The sequence below is a fragment of the Pseudopodoces humilis genome, chromosome 16 (genome assembly GCF_049639895.1).
Source record: "Pseudopodoces humilis isolate 2021_Gansu_Grassland_sample_001 chromosome 16, ASM4963989v1, whole genome shotgun sequence".
Lineage (NCBI taxonomy): Eukaryota > Metazoa > Chordata > Aves > Passeriformes > Paridae > Pseudopodoces > Pseudopodoces humilis.
Genome location: NC_142215.1, coordinates 686,645 through 705,218, shown reverse-complemented (window position 1 = coordinate 705,218; position 18,574 = coordinate 686,645). Strand labels below are relative to the sequence as shown.

The following is an 18,574-nucleotide window of genomic DNA, read 5'->3' as shown; positions in this document are numbered from 1 at the left end:
GCTGCTCCAGCCCCAGTGTCCAGCCTGGACTGGGGCACTGCCAGGGATCCAGGGGCAGCCCCAGCTGCTCTGGCAATTCCATCCCAGCTCCTCACCACCCTCCCAGGGAACAATTCCTGCCCAAGATCCCATCCAGCCCTGCTCTCTGGCACGGGGAGCCATTCCCTGTGTCCTGTCCCTCCATCCCTTGTCCCCAGTCCCTCTCCAGCTCTCCTGGAGCCCCTTCAGGCCCTGCAAGGGGCTCTGAGCTCTCCCTGGAGCTTCTCCTGTCCAGGTGAGCCCCCCCAGCTGTGTCCATGGCGGAGGGGCTGCAGCCCCTGACGCTGCTCCCCGCTTTGTCCCGCAGTGCTCGGAGCCCTGCGGTGGCGGGGAGCAGGCGCGCCTGGTGACGTGCCCGGAGCCGGGGCGCTGCGAGGAGACATCGAGACCCAACAGCACCCGGCCCTGCAACAGCCAGCCCTGCACCACCTGGCTGGTGGGCTCCTGGGGACAGGTCAGGGGTCCTGAGGGGAGCAGGGATCCCAGCCCTGCACAGGGTGGGAATGGGGATCCCAGCCCTGCACAGGGTGGGAATGGAGATCCCAGCCCTGCACAGGGTGGGAATGGAGATCCCAGCCCTGCACAGGATGGGAATGGGGATCCCAGCCCTGCACAGGGTGGGAATGGGGATCCCAGCCCTGCACAGGATGGGAATGGGGATCCCAGCCCTGCAGTGGGATGGGAATGGGGATCCCAGCCCTGCACAGGATGGGAATGGAGATCCCAGCCCTGCACAGGATGGGAATGGAGATCCCAGCCCTGCAGTGGGATGGGAATGGGGATCCCAGCCCTGCACAGGATGGGAATGGGGATCCCAGCCCTGCACAGGGTGGGAATGGGGATCCCAGCCCTGCACAGGATGGGAATGGGGATCCCAGCCCTGCACAGGATGGGAATGGGGATCCCAGCCCTGCACAGGATGGGAATGGGGATCCCAGCCCTGCACAGGATGGGAATGGGGATCCCAGCCCTGCACAGGATGGGAATGGGGATCCCAGCCCTGCACAGGGTGGGAATGGGGATCCCAGCCCTGCACAGGGTGGGAATGGGGATCCCAGCCCTGCACAGGGTGGGAATGGGGATCCCAGCCCTGCACAGGTGGGAATGGGGGCTCTCCCCAGCCTGACCCCGCTCCCATTGCGCAGTGCTCTGCTCCGTGCGGAGGGGGCATCCAGCGGCGCCAGGTGAAGTGCATCGACACCAGGACGGGGGTGGCCGAGGAGGACAGCAGCCTGTGTGACCACGAGCCCTGGCCAGAGAGCACCCAGAAGTGCAACCCCCAGGACTGTGACGGCTCCGAGCCGGGTGAGCCAAGGCACAGCCAGCCTGGGAAGTGGGAAGGGTGCGGGGAGATGGAGCGGGCGTTTCGGTCATGGGTTGTGTAAGGCCGACTCGGCCTTACAATTAATTATCAATTGATAATTAAGTGGGAATGTTATAACTGTCTAGAAACGTCCAGAGCAGCCGTCCCTGAAGGGGCCAAGCAGGGTTTTGCTGGCACAGATGTGGGCTGGGATGTGCTTGGAGTGTCAGTGTCACCACAGGGACAGTGTCAGTGTCACCCCGAGGGACCCTGTGGGGTGAAGGGATCCCATCCAGGGGCAATGGGGAGTTCAGGAAAAGGAAGGCAGAGGGCAATACCCAGTGCTGAGCTCTCAGGAAGATGTTTAGTGGTTTAGTCCCAGAACACACAAGACTTGTGAAACAAGCTGGGCCCAGCATAAGGAAATAAAATAAAGGAGCAGCTCTCCAGCATCTTCAGGTGTGCCTGAGCAGGGAGCCAGGGAGCCAGCCCCATTTTAACCTGTTTGTCATTGACCTGCCCCAGCTGCAGCCACAGTGCTGAGCCACACCACGGGCACTCACTTGGCTTCTTCTCCCTCCTCCACTCACAGAGATCCGTCCCCAGCACCAGGCAGTTCCCTGGCAGACAGAAATCTGGGGATGCAAGGGTTAACAGCACTTACAGAAAAGCAACATAATGAGGGATCAGATGTCACTGATATCAGCCTGTCAGTCACTTACCAGCTTTATCTTTTTAATGTGTCTGAGCAAAAGAAAAGCTCTTTGGCTGCCCAGAAAGTATTGCTGGACAAAGGGAGGGCTGACAGGTGGGGCAGGGGGCAGCAGTAGCTGGTGCCTGGGGTGGAGGAGCCGGATCCACGGCTGCTCCACACATCCCTGAGCCCATTCCAGCCTTCCAGCTCTTTCTGTTTATCCCATGCCCAGTGTGTTCCTCCTGACACCTATCCCAGAGCAGGCAGGAGCGCTGGCTTTGCTTGACTGGGATTTGGGCACTGGCACTGTTGGCCATCAGGATGTTTTTAGCCATGAATCTGCTCCTTTTTGGAGCATTTGCAGGGCCGTGGGGCACTCCAGCGTTTAGGAAATGATGAGTCAGCCCTGCTCAAGACACGATGTGCGGTTTTGGTCAGGGGAAAATTTCCGTGCCAGGCTTGGTGATGAGAGCTATGGAGCCGAGGCTGGACCAGAATAACCACTGAGATGAGTAGGAAGCACACAAATAAATGGTAAAATCCTGGATCAAAAATGACATAAATGCTCTGGCTGCAACCCAGGGCAGGAAACGCCTCTTGGAAATACAAACGTTTCCAGCCAAAGCATGAAGGGGAGCAAAACTTTCACATGGCAGGAAATCCCAGATGTGTAAATGCGCAGTCAAAGGCTCCCAGAAAGACATAAATGTAACTCCAGCCCTTTCCTGTGCTTTAGGGGATCTTCAGTGCACAGGATGGGTTCAGGCTGGAGCAATCCATGTTTTTGTGGGGAGCCTCTCCCTCCTCTGGCGCGAGGTTCCCCAGTGCCAGCAGAACCGGGGCTGGGTCTGTCAGTGGTCATGTCCTCACTGGACACAAAAGTGCCAATAACCCCAGCAGGGTTTAAATGTTCCAGCATTATCAGATGGAACAGATGAAGCACAAACATCTCACAGCAATCGGCTCCTCAATTAAAGGGGGTCGGGATTAATTAGAAGCAGAGTCCTGGTCTGTTGCCAGGTTATAAATGAATTGAAGATTCCACCAAGGTTATTTCTGAATTTTGTCCTACAGCTGCAGCCAGCTGTGAGTCCTCAGATGGCTCCTGGGAGCTGCAGAGCCGTGGGCACCCCAGTGCCTCCGTGTGATGCTCCAGAGGCTGGGAACATTTCTCTGGGAATTGTTGAGGGTGTCTTGGAAGGGAGCTGAGCCCCAGGTCGGGATGAGGGCCTGGAGAAACCTGCAGCAGTTTATCCAGCAGATCAGACAGAATTAAACCAGAAAGGTGGGAGCTGCTGTGTGACTGGAGGAGGGAGCAGGGGTGGATGGAGCTGCTCACTCAGCTGGTCACTGCAGGCTGGTGGCTGTGCTGGACACGGCACGTCCTGCTGGCACTGACACCTCCCTGCCCAGGACAGAGCAGGGCTCTGGGTGCTCATCTGGCCGTGCCATGGGATGAATCACTTCCCTCGTGCCCATTTCTCCAGATCTGATACCTGGGAGGTCTCTGAGCTCCCCAAATCTGCCCCAGGCAGGTGCCAGCCAGGTGAAGGGGCCAATTCTGGGCTCCAACAGCAAACACAGCTGTTCCACAGGTGTCTCAGCTTGGAATTCCAAAGGGATGAGGTAAAGACTTCACTGGCTCAAGGACAAGTGTGTATGAAGTGGTGCAGTTGCTCTGGGAACGGGACAGAGCCCAGCCCTGTGTCCTGAGAGCCCAGTCCTGTGTCCTGAGAGCCCAGCCCTGTGTCCTGAGAGCCCAGCCCTGTGTCCTGAGAGCCCAGTCCTGTGTCCTGAGAGCCCAGCCCTGTGTCCTGACAGCCCAGCCCTGTGTCCTGACAGCCCAGTCCTGTGTCCTGAGAGCCCAGTCCTGTGTCCTGAGAGCCCAGCCCTGTGTCCTGAGAGCCCAGCCCCGTGTCCTGAGAGCCCAGCCCTGTGTCCTGACAGCCCAGCCCCGTGTCCTGAGAGCCCAGCCCTGTGTCCTGACAGCCCAGCCCTGTGTCCTGAGAGCCCAGCCCTGTGTCCCAGGAGCAGCCAGCACAGGGGATGGTGCTGGGGGCTGTGGGGCCCCAGGAGTGAAGGCTCTGCTCACACTGGGTCAGACACCCATGGCTCTCCCACTGCTCCCATTTCCCGGCTCGTTATCCGGGGCTGGCTGCATTTGGAGTCGCCACAAGATTAATTGGCAATTAAATGTGCTGCTCCTGCTTGCTCTGAGCGAGGAAATGAAATTGTTTGTGGTTCTGCAAGTCACAGAGTTCATCCACAAGGGATCCATGTGGGAAATAATTGCAGCAAATGCCAATTTTCTCTGTCATTTGAGCGTGTCCCTATCCAAGTGGTGAGGCCAGGAGAGCAATTAATTAACTGCTAATTGACAACAGGAGTCAGTGGGAAAGGGATGCTCCAGAAAGGACTCCCTGTTTTGATAAAATGTGAGAGAAAGATGTTGCCTGCAGCAGGGCTGACCCCTGAAAACTCTGGGGGTTGTGGGTTTCTCCCAGTTTTCCCAGCTGTGGCTGTGTCAGGGCCAGCCTGTGCAGGCCAGGCTGGCAGCTGGGAATGCATCCCACCCATCCCATCCCATCAATCCCATCCCATCCCATCCCATCCCATCCCATCAATCCCATCCCATCCCATCCCATCCCATCCCATCCCATCCCATCCCATCCCACTGATCCCATCCCATCCCATCCCATCCCATCCCATCCCATCCCATCCCATCCCATCAATCCCATCCCATCCCATCAATCCCATCAATCCCATCCCATCCCATCCCATCCCATCCCATCAATCCCATCAATCCCATCCCATCCCATCAATCCCATCCCATCCCATCCCATCCCACTGATCCCATCCCATCCCATCCCACTGATCCCATCCCATCCCACTGATCCCATCCCATCCCATCCCATCCCATCAATCCCATCAATCCCATCCCATCCCACTGATCCCATCCCATCCCACTGATCCCATCCCATCCCATCCCATCCCATCCCACTGATCCCATCCCATCCCATCCCATCCCATCCCATCCCATCCCATCCCATCAATCCCATCCCATCCCATCCCATCAATCCCATCCCATCCCATCCCATCCCACTGATCCCATCCCATCCCATCCCATCCCATCCCATCCCATCAATCCCATCCCATCCCATCCCACTGACCAGAGGCCACAGGGAGGCACCTCATCCCCAGAGCAGGACCCTGGGATAATTTTCTTGTTAAATTCAGCCCTGGCTCCGAGAGCATCCCGAGGGCCAGAGGTCAGCAGCCTAATTCCCTGGATTTGCTAGCTCAGCTCCAAGCTCAACCTTTCCTTGTTTTTACAAAACGTGTTCCAGGAAGTTTATTTTTCCCAGGAATAAAAGTAAAAGCTTAGGTCTGGCTGGCAGAAGCTTAAATGAAATTTAAAGCGACTTCCACACCGACCTAAAAAAACAGCCCCAGAAAAGTGGGGGTTTTCAGTCTCTCATGTGCTGACTTAGCCTGGATTTTTAAAGCCCTGCTTTAAGCTATTTCTTCAGCCTGAGGTTTGGCATGGACTTACAGAACGTGGGTCCAAATGAAGTGCGAGGATTATATAAAAAATTGTTAATAGAAAGAAATAGCAGTAGAAGGATTAAATGAGAATTGGGTGGGTTCTGTAGGTCCCTCTCTGAAGAGCTGACAAATTAAGTGCTTATTACGGCTTCCCTTGCCCAAGACCGAATTCCAGGGAGGAATCCCAAGCCCAGCCAAGCTTTTCAGAGCTGAGCCTGACCCCGCAGACATCCACCCTGAGACTGCAGCAGGATCTGGGAAAGGGATGGGAACTCAACCCCTCAGCAGCTCCCTTTGACTTCACCAGGGAGCGTTGGGAAAGCGCTCTCAGGGGTGGGGTGGGACTGTGGGGGTGTCCTGTGCAGGGCCAGGGCTTGGGCTGGATGATCCCTGTGGGTCCCTTCCCATGGATATTCTGTGATCCATGAGGTCATTTGGCTTTGGAGCCCTGGGGTCTCCAAAGGTCAGCAGAGCCTCCAGCCAAGGGTGGTGGCTCTTCTCCCCCATTCCCGAGCCCATCCCTGCTGTGTTCCCCAGGAATCCCATCCTCTGTGGGTGAGGAGGGGTTCAGGGAGCAGGAACCCCTGGCAGGGTGTGCTCACTGCTGCCTGGGCATGGGGCAGGGACAGGAATTTCCTGATGGGCCCAGGGCGCTGAGCCGCTGGAAAGGGATCAGGAAAGAGCTGAACCATCGCTCCAAGCCTGGAAAGCGGCCTCCCAGTGTGAGCTTCACAGCTCTTTCCAAGGAAGGCAGGAGGCAGCTTGGTTGTGATCCATAAATAACTTTCTAGGAAGCTGAGGGAGCTAAAAATACTGAGGGGCTGTGCAGGGTCTGCCCAGGAGAGCATTCCCCAGCAGTGCCCAGGACATTCCCACCCGCCCATGGGCATCCAGGCTGAGTCCCGCTCTCATGGGACACCCCAGAGGTGTTCCAGGGCCCTGCTGAGCCATCCCTGTCCTGCAGCACATGGGAATAGCTGTACTGCTGTGCTCCAGTGCAGCCTGGGCGATCAGGGAATGTTATCCTGACAGCCCCCGGAGCAGAGCTCCAACAAACACTGCCCTGTTTCCAGTGGCTCTGGGATGTTCTGCACACCCGACCCTGCCCAGGCTGGGCAGAGATTTCTCACCTGCTCTGCTCCCCCAGCAGGGAAAAGGCACTGCTGCTGTCCCAGCAGGCAGGGGCTGGAGCGAGCCCCCCGCCTGCAGGAGTGATGTGAAGCTGGGATCCCCTCGATCCCTCTCTGAATTTATCTCTCAGTGATAAATTGCTTTTCTGGGGGCACAGGGACACTCTGGCCGGGCACAAAGAGCTGCAGCTCGGGAGGCAGGGAGGAAATACCTCAGCTGAAACAGAAAATGAAGTTTAGAGCAGTGTAGTGACCTCCTCACCGCTGGGCTGGGGGCTGGGGCCGAGACTGAAATCCCAAGCCGGGGGAAAAGTCTCTGCTCTGCATCTGCGGCGGGTCAGAATTCCCGTGGGAATGGGGGCAGCGGCCGTTCCCTGGGCACAGCCTTTGTTCCCAGAGGGGACAGGCCGAGGGGCAGTGGTCAGCGAGAGCTCCCCGGGCTCGGGGGCCTTTCCCCTGCACAGGAGTGTCCTGAGAAAGAGAAAAGCCCCTTCGCCTGCCCCTCTTCTGGAGGAAGGGTGCCCGGGACAAGCGATGGGGGGTTGGCCCCAGAGTGCCTCAGCTCTGCCCTTTCCCAGAGAAAAGCTGTCATGTATTTTAATTCCTTCTACAGGAGGCAAAATTGGAATTGCAGAACCACAGACTTTAAGCTTAGGCTCGTTTTGGAGTTGATGCAGTTTAAGCGAGGCTTGCAGCGCTGGGTGAGGAGCTGCAGGGCTCAGGGGGTCGTGCCTTGCTCTGAGATAAAGTAGAGAAGGAGGAAACCAAAAATTCAAAGAAACCAGCTCGGTATCCATATGAAGCAGGTGTATTTGGTGGTGGCTCTGTGCTGCTGGGCTGAGCCCAGCTGGGGCCTGGTGGAGCCCGGGCTGCCACGGGAGCAGCCTTCCCAAACAAAGCCCATCCTCAGAGCGGCACCAGAGTTGTTTTGAGGGCTGCAGGACACCTGCAGGAAGCGAACCAGATGATTCAGGTTCTCAAAATAACCGGAACAATTCAAAGAAAAAGGAATTCTGGCCTTTCTGCCGCTCTGCTGGCACTGGGGGGCTGGGGACTGGCAGGATGGGAGGGGGCTGTGCCCTGCACCTCGGTTCTGTTCCTGGAGCCCTGGGGAGGAGTTCTGGAGCTGCTGGCAGCAGCACAGGTTTTCCTGGAGCCCTGGGGAGGAGTTCTGGAGCTGCTGGCAGCAGCACAGGTGCAGTTTCTGCCGGGTGGGTGCCCAGGCACAGGAGGGCTCTGAGCTGGGGGAGCTCTGTCCGTGCCCCTCCAGGCGGTGCCAGCTCCCACAGAGTCCTGGGATGGTTTGGGATGGAAGGGCCCGGAAGGATCATCTCCTCCCACGTTGTCACATCAGACACCCGTCGGCCGTGGTGGCACTGACAGCCTCCTGTGCTCTGCCTCCCCTCCAGGTGCGCCCTGCGAGCGCGACCGCCTGAGCTTCGCCTTCTGCCGGACCCTGCGGCTGCTGGGCCGGTGCCAGCTGCCCACCGTGCGCGCCCAGTGCTGCCACAGCTGCCACCAGCACGGGCTGCTGGCACCCGGCCGCGGTCACCAGCGGCTCTCCCGGAGGTGACAGCGCTGGCCCAGCACGGGGCTCCTCCGGGCCAGCCCCGGCTCCCCGGGCCCTGCCGCTCTCTCACGGTGCTCGGCCATCAGCGGGGCTGGGCTGCGGCTGCCGCTGCTCCCCACGCACTGCCGGGACCACGCGGGGAAAGGGGAGCTGAAAGCAGCAAGAGTTCGGGGAACAGCTCCCAGAAACGCTTATGGTGCTATCATTCGACATGTGCAGCCTCTCGGAGGTGTTGGCTGGCCAGCACAAACCTTGATTATTTTTTTTTTATTATTTTTTTTGTATCTCTGAGGTGAGCATCCAACATTCCACCGGCTCTGCCGACCCTTTGGGGTAGGGATTTTTGGTTTTTTTTTTTTTTTTATCCTTGAAGGGACTTGAAGCTGGCAACCCATTCCTGTCATTTTCATTAAAATGTTTACGCACTGAAGCTGAATAGATTTAATTTAAGAAGTGGAGACAGGGCAGAGGAATAAAGTTTCAGCTTCAGTTGGGGGCGTGCAGGGCTCCTACCCTGTCTCCCCACTGCTGTGTCCCCCTGGAGCAGAGGGCACCACAGGGATGCCGAGGTTTGGAGGCCACCAGCTGCTTCCCTTGCGTGCATTTGGAAGAGGGAAGCTGTGGCACATCCCCTCCCTGCTGGGCAGCCAAGCGCTCAGCCCCTGCATTTCTGGATGTGTAGCACTGTAATGCTTGGTTAAGGTGTTTTTCTGTGGCCCTACAGGCTGAACCCTTTTTTTTTCCCCTGCTTATCTAGATTCTCCTCTGTTAAGGTTAGCTGATTTTTAACTAGAATATCCAATTTACTCTGAGGCACAGCCCCTGCCGCCGGCTCCCGGAGCGGTGTGGGAATGAATCCCTGCCCGTCTCAGGGTGGGTTTGCTGGCAGGTTGGTCTCTGGAGGAGGGCAGGAGTGTTTAGGTAGGAATCCCTCTCCCTGTTCAGGCTGTGGAGGATGCCCCAAACCTGGGGGACCTTGAGGGGCAATGCTGCCCGCGCTGGGCAGTCAGGCTGGAGCCCATCCCGGGCTGCAGAGCTCCAGGTGCATCCAGGGCTGTCGGGAGCAGCTCTCAGTCCAAGGGGGAAATTCCTGTGTGTGATTTGTATGTAAAACACAAGCCATGACTTCACCATTTGTGCTTTATTCTGTTCCAAGGTGGTGTCAGTTTTTATGGTCCAAGAAGCCGTGTCCAGTCCTGGTTTCCTTGTCCCCGGCACCATCTGTCCCCCAGCCTGTCTCCCTCCCAGGACTGCAAAGGGCCAGCCCTTGTGCTGGGCTCTCACGGCTCACGAGTGTGTTAAATTAAACAGTTACTGAAGGAAACAGGTGGGTTTCACATTTTCTCTTCCCCGTGGGGAATGCTGAAGGTTTTCAGTTAATTGGAGATGGTTCAGGCGCTGGCAGCAGGAAGGAACGATCAGTTTGCACGCGAAAATCATTCACAGCTGCCGTTTGCAACTGGGATTTGCTGATTAAAACATGAGCCGGGTTGATGGGGTAGATCAGTTCTGCAAATCAATTTATTTGTGGCACAGGATCTGGTGAGCCTCTCCTGCAGGGCCTTTCCACGTGCAGGGTCCCATCTGTGCCCGGCTGAGGGCACGGGATAATCCCTCCTGTGGGACACCAGGCTGTTCCTGGCCACGTAACAAGCCAGGCCTCCCACCAGCACAGAAACTGCTTCATCAGTGACAATAAAACACATCTGGCTTAAATATCTGCAGTATTTTCTTGCAGTGAGACACCTCCAGTGAGGGTCTCTGCAGAGAGGCTCTTCACAAGGGCCTGGCGTGACAGCAGAACAGGGAATGGCTTCCCACTGACGGGGCAGGGTTGGATGGGACACAGAAATGGCTTTTTTTCTTCTTCTAAAGATGCTGTTATTGTCCCAACACAAGCAGGATGTTATTCAGACAGAGCTGCTGCAGCGGGGCGAAAGGAGGAAAGGGCTCACGGATCAAAAGATGCTTGAAATAGGATCATGGAATGGTTTGGGTGGGAAGGGACCTTGAAGGGACCTTAAAGCCCATCCAGTTCCTCCCCGTGGCAGGGGGTGGGACTGGATGGGCCTTAAGGTCCCTTCCCACCCAAACCATTCCATGATCTCCTGGAGGACTCTCTGAGAGGGCCTTTTGGCTTCAGATCAGCAGTCAGAGCTTTGTGCCTGCCTCGGTCACTGCCAGACATTTCCATGCTGGACACAGGAAGGAAGAGGAGCTCGTTGGGAAGCAGCAGCTGCTGCTGGAGGAGCTTGTTTGTGTCTCAGATCCTCCTGGCAGAGCACCTGTGGTGTTCCAGCTCTCAGCCCTCACCAGGGGCCTCTGTCCAGCCCAGGTGGCCCCAGCTTGGGGGGGTTTTAATTCCCAGGGAGCCAAAGGTCATCGCTCCTTCATCAGCTGCACGGGGAGGGGCACGGATCCAACCTGGGCAGGCAGCGGGACCAGCAACAGCTCAGCTCCCACCTGCCCCTAACAACAGGAAAGGGATTTATTTCTTCTTGTTGTTAAAAGCTCCTGGTGCTGCTCAGAAAGGGCTCACGGGGTTCCCACAGCACAGAGGGGCAGGACAGCAAGGGAAGGATTTGAGAAATGTCACTGCTTTATCTTTTTGTTCGGATTTTAATTGGCAGCTGAGCCCTGCCAGCTGCTCCGGTAGGGAACGGCCTTCACCCACCCCCTGCACCCGGTCACTGCCCCGGCAGCTCATCCCGGGATGTTCCCGGGATCATTCCCGGTGGGAAGGGAAGGGAAACTCATCCTGGGACTGCCGGGAAGGGAAGGGAAGGTGCGGGAAGGGAAGGGAAGGTGCGGGAAGGGAAGGGAAGGTGCGGGAAGGGAAGGGAAGGTGCGGGAAGGTGCGGGAAGGTGCGGGAAGGGAAGGTGCGGGAAGGGAAGGGAAGGTGCGGGAAGGGAAGGGAAGGGAAGGTGCGGGAAGGGAAGGGAAGGGAAGGGAAGGGAAGGTGCGGGAAGGGAAGGGAAGGTGCGGGAAGGGAAGGGAAGGACAGAAACGGGAGGGAAAGGAGCTGCCGCAGCCGCTAGCAAGGCGCGGTGTGTTTGCTCACCCGGAGCAACCATTCGGTTGGGAAATTCAACAATGCTGCTCCACATGTGCTGTAGGAGGGCAGAGCTGCCACCAGCCACAGCCCCCTGCCCTGAGCTCAGCCGGGTGTAAACATTTAGAAACATCTACCTGCTAAAAACAGCTCTGTACTGAGTGCTCCGCTGCCAGCTGCCGTGAGTAATAGTTACACCCCGAGTAAAGTGTGAGTAAACATCGGCCCGGCGGGGCAGGGGAGCAGCCCCGTCCCGCTTCCTCCAGCCTGGAGATCTGGGATGGGAAGGTGATTTCCGAGCTGGGAACGGCAGCTGGAGATGCAGGGGCTGCAGGAGATGCAGAGGCTGCAGGAGATGCAGAGGCTGCAGGAGATGCAGGGGCAGCTGGAGATCCAGGGGCTGCAGGAGATGCAGGGGCTGCAGGAGATGCGATCCAGGGGCTGCAGGAGATGCAGGGGCTGCAGGAGATGTAGGGGCAGCTGGAGATGCAGGGGCAGCTGGAGATGCAGGGGCTGCAGGAGATGTAGGGGCAGCTGGAGATCCAGGGGCTGCAGGAGATGCGATCCAGGGGCTGCAGGAGATGCAGGGGCTGCAGGAGATGCAGGGGCTGCAGGAGATGCAATCCAGGGGCTGCAGGAGATGCAGGGGCTGCAGGAGATGCAATGCAGGGGCTGCAGGAGATGCAATGCAGGGGCTGCAGGAGATGCAGAGGCTGCTGAGATCCCTTGGCGTGTCGGGGCTCGGGCAGAGGGGCAGGGGACGGTGCTGGCTCTGCCTGGGGGGAGCAGAGCGGGGAATGGTCCGGGGCGAGGCAGGAGCTAAAGCTGGGCTTGGGGTGCTCCCTCCTGCTTGGAGGGCGATCCCGGGGGGAGGAGGATTCCCCCAGCCCCAGTTCTGGGCTTTGCTGTGCTCTCTGTCCCTCCGCGTCCCTGCACAGGTGAGTGCAGAAACCCAACCTAGACCCAAAGCCAGCCTAACCCTAAACCTAAGCCTAAACCTAACCCTAAAGCCAAGCCTGCCGGCGCAGCTGCTCCCGGGGCGGGGACACGGCCCCTCCGGCCCAGGCTGTCCAGTGATGGACCCCAGCCAACAGCACCGAGCGGGGACAACCTGCACGGCTCAAACCCCTGCTGGGCTTCATCGGCTTCCTCCGCTCCTCCAGCACACCCGGGAGCCCCTGCAGCCCCAGCGGTGCTGCTGCTGAGAGCACCGGCGAGCCCGCGGGGTCCTCGGGATGTTCCCGGAGCCCGCGGGGTCCCCGGGGTGCTCTCGGGATGTTCCCGGGATGTTCCCGGGATGTTCCCGGGATGTTCCCGGGATGTTCCCGGGATGTTCCCGGGATGCTCTCGGGATGCTCTCGGGATGTTCCCGGGATGTTCCCGGGATGTTCCCGGGATGTTCCCGGGATGTTCCCGGGATGTTCCCGGGATGCTCTCGGGATGCTCTCTGGATGTTCCCGGGATGTTCCCGGGATGCTCTCGGGATGCTCCCGGGATGCTCTCGGGATGTTCCCGGGATGCTCCCGGGATGCTCCCGGGATGCTCCCGGGATGTTCCCGGGATGTTCCCGGGATGCTCCCGGGATGCTCCCGGGATGCTCCCGGGATGCTCTCTGGATGCTCTCGGGATGTTCCCGGGATGTTCCCGGGATGTTCCCGGGATGTTCCCGGGATGTTCCCGGGATGCTCTCGGGATGCTCTCGGGATGTTCCCGGGATGTTCCCGGGATGCTCTCGGGATGCTCTCGGGATGTTCCCGGGATGTTCCCGGGATGTTCCCGGGATGCTCTCGGGATGCTCTCGGGATGTTCCCGGGATGTTCCCGGGATGCTCCCGGGATGTTCCCGGGGTGCTCTCGGGATGTTCCCGGGATGTTCCCGGGATGTTCCCGGGATGCTCCCGGGATGCTCTCGGGATGCTCTCGGGATGCTCCCGGGATGCTCCCGGGATGCTCTCGGGATGTTCCCGGGATGCTCCCGGGATGCTCCCGGGATGTTCCCGGGATGTTCCCGGGATGTTCCCGGGATGCTCCCGGGATGCTCCCGGGATGCTCCCGGGATGCTCTCTGGATGTTCCCGGGATGCTCCCGGGATGTTCCCGGGATGCTCCCGGAGCCCGGCCGGGTAGGCTCCTCCCGGCACGGCAGTGCTGTGAGTTGCTGGTGCCCTCTGCAGTTGTCCCTCCCTGCTGTAAACGCAAAGGATTCATAATCCGAAGGAACAATTTTAGGGCTTTTTGATCCAGGCGAGGGCGGTGGCCCGCGGGTGTCCTCCCGGGTTTGGAGGAACACCCCCAGCACTTGAGGTGTTGGCACCCCCTGTCCCTGTCCCTGCTGCTCCCCAGCTGCTCCTCTGTCACCCCCAGTGTCCCCACAGGCCGATGGCACCAAAGCCTCTGCCCAGCCCGGGCTGTGGATGGACACAGAGCCCAAGGCCAGTTCAAATGGGAATGTTGGGAAGCGCAGCAGATCCTGGGGAGTCACCTCCCAGTGCCCCAGCCACGAGCCACTGCCCGAGGAATTGGGAATATTCCTGGTTTCAGAGGCCTGGTTTTGGGATCAGGCCCATTTTCCCAAATTGTTGCTCCAGAGAAGAACTTTTAACCTCTGTGCCCCAGCACAAAGCCCTCAGGGCAGTGCAGGAGCAAGGAGAGCCACCCTGCTGTCACCAGAGCATCCCGTTCCCTGTGCTGCCAGCTTTGCTCAGAGCTGGGGATGCAGCTGTGGTGGTGCCACCGAGCTGAGCAGGGGCAGAGGGCACAGAGAGCCCTCAGGTTAGCCCTTCACGCTATCTCGTGGCCCCAGGATGCACAGAACCTCCTTGCTGGCACAGATAGCTGCGTTCTGAAAACAAAACATCAACCCTGCTGCTGAAGGGCAAAAAAACCAACCAAATTCCAGGAAAGAAGCCAACAGATAACGACAGCTCAGGCTCCCTGGAGCATTTGGTTCATCCCTGCAGGTGTTCCGTGCCTGGACCCCTTCCCACACTGGGGTGGGACACAGGACGTGTCCCCTGGGCTGGCACATTTGTCCATGGGGGTACAAAGGAGTTGGAAATTTAACTGAAATTTAATTGAAGCTGAGTAACTGAAGTTGAAAAGTGTTTTTTTCACACCTGTGGACAAAAGGGGATTGTTCTCCTCCTCCTTCCTCCCCTCTAATTAATTTTTTTCAGCTAATTTGGCACTTGAGGGGAAGGGCCTTGCTGTGCCATGGAGCAGTTCAGTGGTTTACCAAGGGGAATATTCATTCCCCTGTTTGCAATGCTGAGTCCATTCCATCTTCCATGCCCTCAGGAAAGCTTTATGGGGATTATTAAAACAGCCACAAATCCCTGAAATCCCAGCAGATGTTTGCACTGCCCTGCAAGGATCCCTCACCATGGAAGCAGCACTGCAGGGAGGAGCAGGAGCCACTGCAGCAGATCCTGAACGCCTGCCCTGGGAGGAGGAGCTGGGAGGGCACTGCCTGGTTCCAGGGAAAGGTAAATCCAGGCTCAGACCCAGAGCTGCACTGGAAAGGAAACCTGGGAGTGTCTCCCGTGGGAAAGGTGGGACAGCTGGAGGTGTGAGGGATGCTCCAGGTAGGATCAGGGAGGGAGCAGTGACAGGAACAGGACAGAGGGAGCCAGCAGGAGGAGGAGCTGTGGGATGCTCTCACCTCCCACCCTGCAGGAAAGTCAGAAGGAAAAGCAGGATCGAGTTCTCATCCATAGGGAAACTTCACCTTCAGGGTGGTTATAAAGCAAAGCTTCCAGAATCAGAAATGTGTAACATGAACAGGGAAAAGAGCACAAGGATTTAGCAGGAATTGAAGAAATTTCCTTGTTCTAGTCCACTCCCTCAGCTCCAAATTATTTTTCTGAATTAATTTCAGCTTTAATGTTTATTGACACTGAAGAAGCTGAATGAAATTAATTTCTCTGACAGAAATCTAAACTTAATCCTTAAGAAAAAAACAAAACAAATTCAGGACCCAGAAAACAGCATTTCAGTACAAGAATCTGTTTTATTTTTACAGTGCAGTGATTGAAACAATGTAGAAATTTAACTTGCAAAACTGAATTTATATCACAACGTCTCTCAGAAGGCAATGTGGATGTGTTGCTTTGAATCACAAAATATTCCTCTGGACACCAAAAATTACAAACTTCCAGCACTATACACTGGCCTTTCTTTAGAGACTGATTCCTCATAATTTAAATCTATCTTATAAACGATTTCTCTTTAAAAAAACACATGGAAGATAAAAACTCAAGTATTAAGCTCAAGGCCTTGATTATTATTATTTTCCTCAGCTTGCAGCAGGGCTGTCCCCAGGGACAGGCTCCCTAGTCGGGCTCAGTCACGCACTGCTCCACGATCTCCCGCAGGTTCGGGTTCTCCATGGCCGCCGCCACCCTCTCCTTGTCATTGATCTGTTTATTGACTGCAAAACAGCCAGCACAGGGGGTCAGGAGCTCCAGGGACACCCGAGGGTGCCCAGGAGAAAAGGACACGATGAGGAGGGTCACTGGGAAACGGGGAACGAGGCAAACGCAAGCTCAGTCACAACACAGCCATGGGAAATGGTCATTTCTGTCTCTGTTCTAGGTCAGGGAAGGATGTAAGGTGTTCCTGTGGTGTGTCCCAAAATCAAGACTGAAACTGAGGAGCAATCAGCAGCCCAGGTTCTCCAGGTTCAGTTTGCAGCTCTTTAACCAAAATATCCCATTTCTGGCAGAGGCTGGAGGCTCGAGCCCAGGGCACTGCTGGGACTGCAGGGCTGCTGGGGGCAGTGCCTGGCTCAGAACATCCACATCCTGCAAGCCTCACTGCAGAAACTGACTGAGAAACATCAGCTTTTGGTGTCAGGCTTTCAGGACAGTGAGATGAACTGGTGAGGCAGCTCCTCATGTCAATGATCCTTTTGTTACAAACACACCACCTGCCAGAACTGAGGGGCTTTTGTTCTAAAACCAAACCTGCAGCAAGCAGCTGGTCACAGAGCCACCACAGGCTGGGGAACACCTTGATGCCACCTGGTTCTCAAGCTTTCACAGGGGATTAATTTCTGGGAAGGCAGGGGAGGAGAGGACAGAGCACAAAGCAGCAGCATGCACAGGCTCTACTCACTGTCCTCCTCCGTGGAATGCGTGCCCTCAGAAATGTAGATTTCCAGCTAGGGGAGAGATCAGCAGCGTTAGGAGCAGCACAGCAGTGGAAAACATTCCTTCCTGGAAGGAAACCACCTCCCCCTGCACACCCAGGGCCTGTCACCCCTGCTGCCACGCCAGGGGCTGCTGGCCAGAGCTCCCCTTCCAGAGCTCAGCTGGGAGCGTGGAGCCAGCAGCTACGAACACAAAACAACCACCCAAAACTCAACTGCAGAAACCCTCAGGTAATGAAGGTATTCTTTAAATTATTTTGCTCAAGTCTCTAAAGGTCTGTGGATCACTGTGCTTAATTTAGGGAGGTTGCCATTCATTCATGGAATTTAAAATAGGCTTCAAAGCAGGAACTTTACCTTGTGTCTAAAAGGCAAACATCTCTGAAGTTTTATTCTTAAACAGAGGCCTGTTAAAACACAACACAAAAGAGATTTTCCTGTAAAATTCAAGGTCTGGGGTGCATTTTCAGAGACTCCATGTCTAACAACCAGTGTAACTAACAATGTCCTTTTGTATTCTGAGCAGCACAAGCCACAGAGGGAAAGGGAACAAGCAGAAAGTTGTCATTTTGTGGTTGTTTTAAATTTAAGAGCTGTCAAACTGTAAATTAATAACATTAATGAAGTAACTTGGAGAATACAAAGAAGGAATTCTGTACCACTTCCCAGCAGAGTTTTGAGAGGTTCTCTTTGAAGGGATTCCCTAACACGACACAAACAGATGGGTGTCCCCATTTCTCTGGATTTGGGGTTTTTTCTCTTGGTTTGGTTTGGGTTTTGGTTTGGTTGCACTGGTGGCTGGGTTCTCAAGATGCAATTCCTGGTCCAGCCAGCACAGCCAGGCAAGACTGACTGTGAGACAAGCTGCAGTCAGCTGTGTGCTCCTCGTTTCTGGTTTATCTAAAGGAACCTCACCGATGAGAGTGGCCAAGGAGCAGTGAGGTACTGTCGGTGTAAACCTGATGATGACCAGATATTCATCCTCCCCTATCTCCTGCACTTCCACGCAGTTTTCTGTCACCACTTCCAGTTCTTCCAAAGTGTTGGGCTTCTCCGGGTCCCGGATAGTCCGGATTATATCTGAGGCACAAACGAGCAGCAATAAGGAATCTCCCCGCATTCCATAAAAAGGTATTTTCGTGAGCAGCCCCCTCCCAGCGCTGCTGGCGTTCCACTCTGGAAGCCACAACAAAGGAGCCCAACGAGCCAAACGCGGCCCTTTCCCCCTGCCCGGCCCCTCGGGGCCCCTTCACGGCTCCGAGCCCCTCAGGACCCGCCGCGGTTCTTCCCCTCAGGCCCCCAAGGGCAAACCGGGACCACCCCCGGGGCTCCCCCCGCGGCCCTCGCGCCCTCCGGCAGTCACCGTAGACCTCCATGGCCCTGTCGTGCTCCATGGCGCGGCTCGGGGGCGCATGGCGGGCGCTACTGCCGGAGCTCCGCCACACCCGGCCCAGCGCCTGCGACAGCAGCGCCAGCACCAGCGCCATGGCCGCGCTCCGCCATCGGCCCGCGGGCCGCGGCACTTCCGCGTGGGGCGGGGCAGCGCGCTGGCCAATGGCCGCGAGGGGCGTGGCCAAGGAGAACCAACGGGCGGGGAGATGCTGGGAGACCACGCCCATGTTCGGGGCGTGGCCTCGCTGTCCGCGCGGGGAGCCGCGTGCGGGGTGGGGACACGGAGAGGGACCCGGGACAGGGACCCGGGACACGGAGAGGGACCCGGGACAGGGACCCGGGACACGGAGAGGGACCCGGGACAGGGACCCGGGACACGGAGAGGGACCCGGGACAGGGACCCGGGACACGGAGAGGGACCCGGGACAGGCGGAGACACCCCCCCGGGACACGGAGAGGGACCCCGGGATAGGGAGAGAGATCCCTGGCAGACGGAGGAACCCCCTGGGACATGGAGAGACCCCCTCGGGGCACGGAGAGACACGAAGAGCGATCCCGGGACACAGAGTGGGGACACAGAATGGGGACACAGAGGGACCCCCCCCAGGACAGCCCCGGCCCCAGAGTGGGGACACAGAAATGACAGAGATAATTCTACTTAAAGAGAGTTCTGCTTAAAGACCGGTGCGGCGGGGACTAC

General features: G+C 57.4%; 2 protein-coding genes across 2 annotated transcripts in view; one reads left to right on the top strand and one right to left on the bottom strand.

The window, feature by feature from the left end:
• Positions 1-9,942, top strand: part of ADAMTS7 (ADAM metallopeptidase with thrombospondin type 1 motif 7) — a 35,084-nt gene extending 25,142 nt beyond the window's left edge. The window contains exons 22-24 of the mRNA XM_014250995.2: positions 347-493; positions 1,185-1,344; positions 8,122-9,942. Of these exons, the coding sequence (XP_014106470.2) occupies positions 347-493; positions 1,185-1,344; positions 8,122-8,285 (471 nt within the window). The 3' untranslated portion in view covers positions 8,286-9,942. The remainder of the gene's footprint in view (positions 1-346; positions 494-1,184; positions 1,345-8,121) is intronic.
• A 5,380-nt stretch (positions 9,943-15,322) lies between these two features.
• Positions 15,323-18,004, bottom strand: CIAO2A (cytosolic iron-sulfur assembly component 2A). Its single transcript, XM_005521672.3, has 5 exons — positions 17,846-18,004; positions 17,398-17,562; positions 16,840-16,889; positions 16,449-16,494; positions 15,323-15,762 (listed from the first exon to the last, which is right to left on the bottom strand). Exons 1-5 carry the CDS (start codon positions 17,967-17,969, stop codon positions 15,665-15,667), a joined length of 483 nt encoding a protein of 160 aa, XP_005521729.1. The 5' UTR covers positions 17,970-18,004; the 3' UTR covers positions 15,323-15,664.
• Positions 18,005-18,574: the final 570 nt, after the last annotated feature.